This window comes from Sphaeroforma arctica (assembly GCF_001186125.1).
Source record: "Sphaeroforma arctica JP610 unplaced genomic scaffold supercont1.1481, whole genome shotgun sequence".
NCBI lineage: Eukaryota > Ichthyosporea > Ichthyophonida > Sphaeroforma > Sphaeroforma arctica.
In genome coordinates this window covers 7,651-12,642 of record NW_014039077.1, presented here as the reverse complement: position 1 = coordinate 12,642, position 4,992 = coordinate 7,651, and the positions used below count along the sequence as shown (strand labels likewise).

The 4,992-nt window shown below is 42.3% G+C and overlaps 1 protein-coding gene across 1 annotated transcript; it reads right to left on the bottom strand.

The window, feature by feature from the left end:
* Positions 1–350: 350 nt before the first annotated feature.
* Positions 351–4,658, bottom strand: SARC_10999 (hypothetical protein). The gene is made up of 4 exons (XM_014294930.1): positions 4,541–4,658; positions 3,225–3,388; positions 2,222–2,369; positions 351–946 (listed from the first exon to the last, which is right to left on the bottom strand). The coding sequence occupies exons 1-4, from the start codon at positions 4,617–4,619 to the stop codon at positions 924–926; spliced, it is 414 nt and encodes a 137-aa protein (XP_014150405.1). The 5' UTR covers positions 4,620–4,658; the 3' UTR covers positions 351–923.
* Positions 4,659–4,992: the final 334 nt, after the last annotated feature.

Sequence of the window (4,992 nt, the reverse complement as noted above, 5' to 3'; positions counted from 1 at the left end):
CGACATCGGTTCGCAACGCTCTCACTGGTTGATATTAGAATATACCTACATGAAGCACAAAACTGGGTGATTTTAGAATATACCTACATGAAGCACATACACTCTTAACATATATGCACCTCAATACATCGTGTTCCAAGCGTGCGCGCTAGGCATATGGGTACTCGGGAATCTCGAGTACTATCCAGTATTGTCACGAGGCGTGCAATGGTCTGAATGCAATTATAGTACAGAATGTGCTAAAACATGATCCGGGAAACTAGTAAACTCCATGCAGAAAATCTCTTAATTTTCTATATTCCTTTTGACATGCACAGATACAATCGCTGCACATCTCGATACCGGCTATTTTTAGAGCAATAGTTTCGTATCATACGCGTGCTCGGTTGAAGACTTTACTATCCCATATTGCAGACTTATGGAATACATGGTTGTGGTTGCAGCTGTGGAGACGCGTATAAAAGCAACATACAGGGATGAATTTTATTTTCATGTGGACGTTTTTATATAAAGGGTTTAACATACATGTATGAATTTCATTTTCATGTGGACGTTTTTTATATACAAAAGCTACGCATTCCGATACCCGCTACACATAGAGAGCCACAGCTCGGTATCGTGCGCTTGCTCAGTTATAAACCGCATGGTCTTGGCTAATTATTGGGTACTCTCCATAGAACGCAGACGGATCTTACCCACACTCTAGTGAGTGTTGTTTTAAAAGGGATTTCCGATCGGTCGTGTGGTTATCTGTCGTTCAGACAGCCAGATGATGCCCAGACGCAACAGTTCAAGGCGACGGAGCGATCTGTGGCATTTTGAACGAGATCTTTGGCGTTTCTTCTGTGGCATTTTCGAGTGCTCTGTGGCATTTTCACGCTTGCTGCTGCGTTTCCAAGGATCATTTGTGTTCCGTGGCGTTCCTACATCCTTTGCATAAAGTAATCTGTAGAGGGTATGATTGAAATGGGACACTCTTTAATACTCCAAAACAAAAGTCGCACATACTTCCGACCGAAAACTCAAGTGTGGTGAAACGTGTGCACCTGTTAGAGTTCTCAAACACCCATTACATGCGGTAGAGCTCGTATCATGTTTGACATCTACCCGTAATTGCGACATCTACCCGTGATTGCGACATCTACCCGTAATTGCGACATCTACCCGTAATTGCAACTTCGATTCCAACTAATTACCAAATTAAACCACTCTTGGGAGGTCTTGATTTCACGGCACACGCTCTGATACAATTAGCATGCTTGCAGGTCATGCTCAACAGCCGCGCAAGCAACAATCTATGCATACTCTGAGTAACTAAGACCATTATACACAGCGATTCTATCAATAGATTGCTCGAGCCTTGGGTGTTGTGCTCGAATACACCATCCAAACGATGACGATACAATGCACCATGGACCATCTCCGATGCAAAACAACAGCAGCAAAGGAAACAATAGCCTCCGCAAAAGTCAGAAGAAAAGCATATGACCAACTCACATACACCAACCACATAACTGCACATTAATAAACAGCCACTTTTAAGAGGTACAAATATAATATGAACTGTTATATAATATGATACGTATAACAGAACGATATTGTATAAGTATGAACTAATAGCAGCCGAGAACGCAAAAAAAAAATTGGGGCACGCCCACTACTGCAGCATACCAGACACACTCACAACAAGACTACACATTTACACACTTACAACACTGATACACTGTGCAACATAACTGTATACAAGAACCTCATAATAGGCCCACTGCTGCAGCATACCAGACTCACTCACAACAAGACTATATATTTACACATTTACACACTTACACACCGATATAGTGTACAACATAACTGTATACAAGAACCTCAATAATAGGCCCACTGCTGCAGCATACCAGACTCACTCACAACAAGACTATATATTTACACATTTATACACTTACACACCGATATAGTGTACTACATAACTGTATACAAGAACCTCAAAATACAGTAGGGCGCACACCGTTCTACACATTCATATTCACCAATAGCAAAAAAAAACAGCAAAACTGGCATAGCCCAATACTGCAGCATGTCAGACACGCCCGTAAAACGACCACGACCACGACCAAGTATTTAGACATTTATACAATTAACCACAAACACAGCACACACCATATCTATGTATACAAGCCTCGAACTACAGTACATATACATAAGTATACCCCCTAAAACCTACCAATAGCGGCTGAGAAAGCAGCAAAACCGGCACAGCCCATTACTGCAGCATGAGGGCCAGCCCTCATTCCCAGGACACCCCCCGTTGTGCACCCGGATAATAACCCATTCCAGTGATCTGACTTCGCTCTAGCTGTCTCTATTACACACTAAGTAGTGATGTTATAAGAGAAGAATGTCATTAACAAACAATTGCTTGGGGAAAAAACCATATTAGTGATCTGACTTCACACTGACTGTCTCTACCAAACACAGCATGGTATACTCATATTGGAAAGAATTCGGGTTTGTTTATCATCAAGTACTATGATGATCTAGTCGAGTGATCCGACTCCGCTCTAGCCGTGTCTCTGTCACACACTATATAGTTTATATTTCTAAAATAAAAATCGTACATGTCAATGATCCGACTTCGCTCTGGATGTCAATACTATGTAACATCGCACTCCAAAGACATGACCCCGCCCTAGTCTTGTTTGTTCAACCACTGTGATCATACCGATAATAACTGTAATACCATTGTACAGCATGTTTTTGCCATGCTCGCCTATGATTCCCCAGGTTATATAACACATGTTCAGGCCTTCCGGAGACATCGATGCCTATACTATATACGAATGCAAGCTCGCATACTATATATGATCGCGCAGGCATTGAAATCATACCCATGCTAGTGTATATAGATACATGCAAATACGCCTACAAACCTCATTGACACGCACATACCCACATATGCTGCAAACAGATACTATTCGTGGCGGAGTTCACAATGGCGTGAGTACACTTGCCCATACCACGTACCACATGTGCGGTTTGCTATTCTTTGTTCAAGTCTATAAGTGTGAGCCCCAAGGGATGTATTCCCTACACGCATGTGTACACATACGAATTAAGCAAGCGCACATACACCACAAGACCAGTACATACACATGTTGTGTGTATACGGACGGCCCTCATGTGTACAACAACACCCTGTCATGAAGCACACATCCACTCGTACTCACCTCAGACCCCGCAAACATAACACCGATCATGGCCAAGTTCTTTCCCATGGCGTGACTGCGTTTGCCCATATCTCGTATAACATCTCTGGCCTTCTGCTTCTTATCCGGGTCGATGGGCTCCATACTACCACCGATCAATCCCAGAACGGCACCGAAACCATAACCTGGTTGAGTGGGATACACAGTACCAAGCGGCGAATTAAACCGATGACTTTCAAATGGCAGTCAAGCGTGCGTCGTGCCATAGTAACGGTGCAACTATGCGTATCTACGTGATCTATAAACATATATATATTCTGCGCATCTCAATACAATATTGCATGGATACAAGAATACGGATGAAACCAACGCAGGTGAACTGATAGTCAGTCTCTCACTGTACCACAGGCATCCTGAGCTGATACCACATCATAGTTTAGGGTTTAGGGTTTTGGGTTGTGGTTTAGCGTGACACAACACATTCGCCTGCCCCATTGGACAACTCGCAACATGTGCCTTCAGTAATTGTACACACCCTGCCTCTCCAATTACTAGGCTCAACCTTACTTCAGAAGGCCAGTAAACCCCTACCCACAATTAACCCGGCAAAGTAAACTATCGGATCGATTGAGTTGAGTGGCAGTGCCACATGCGTAGCATCTACTTCTCTCGTCACACTTACCTTCCACTGTGCATAGAGATACGCCGACAGCACTCTGTACAAACCAGTATCGTCCACTGCAATAACCCGATTGCATGACTACTACATGCAGAAGTTCGGTACAATCAAACGTACCTACCACCTACTGTCCCAATGGACAATCTACAGAGACTGCTACCATAGCTTGATGGGATAACCCGCACTATCAACTGCTACACATACACAATGAACGCAAACAATAGCTACGCGTACATGATCCGAAAGCACGTGACAAGAGTGCATTGAGCTGGAACTTTAATGTGTATGTTCCGTATAAAGTACACAATACCTTTTACTGTACAGATGGGCTTCCTGACGTGATAACTACGCGTGCATAATCTATATGCATGCATCAACAGATACATTGAGCTGAGTATTACATTTATATGCTTGGTACAGTGTCAAACACTTGCTTACCTCGGCTTTGATCCTTCACGTATATGCTCGATATATGATAAACCCATACCTCCAAATATACTGATTAACATCCTGCAGTTATGCGTGCAAAATACAAACACACGCATCAACAGATACATTGAGCTAGGTCTTACATGTATACCATTGACATAGTGTAAACACTTGCTTCCCACAACTTGGATCCTCCACGTATACGTTCTAATATTATATAGACACATACCACCCACTGTACTGATAGACATCCTAAAGGGACAGCTTTCAAAGAAGGACTCGACCATCACTTGCTCGGCTGACTTCATGGCGACGCTCAACTTTGAGTGTTTTAATGTGGGCAACTGTGCAAAGATAATAGTGAGATGTTTAGCGAGGGGTACTTATCCTGAGACTAAAGACTAAAGTAACACACAACTAGCGAATATTCAATGAAGGGGACTAGAATGGACGCAATTCAACTTATGGTTCAGAGTTGCTGTAAGTTGTTGATTGAGATATGACAACAGCACCTTGTAGATAAGTGCTCACATCATTGGACTATATATATATATATATATATATATATATGCGTACATATATCTACGTATATATATATATATATGTGTGTGTGTGTGTGTGTTTGTATTTGTATGTGTGTGTGTGTGTATGAGAGAGTATATGAATATATATAATATACGT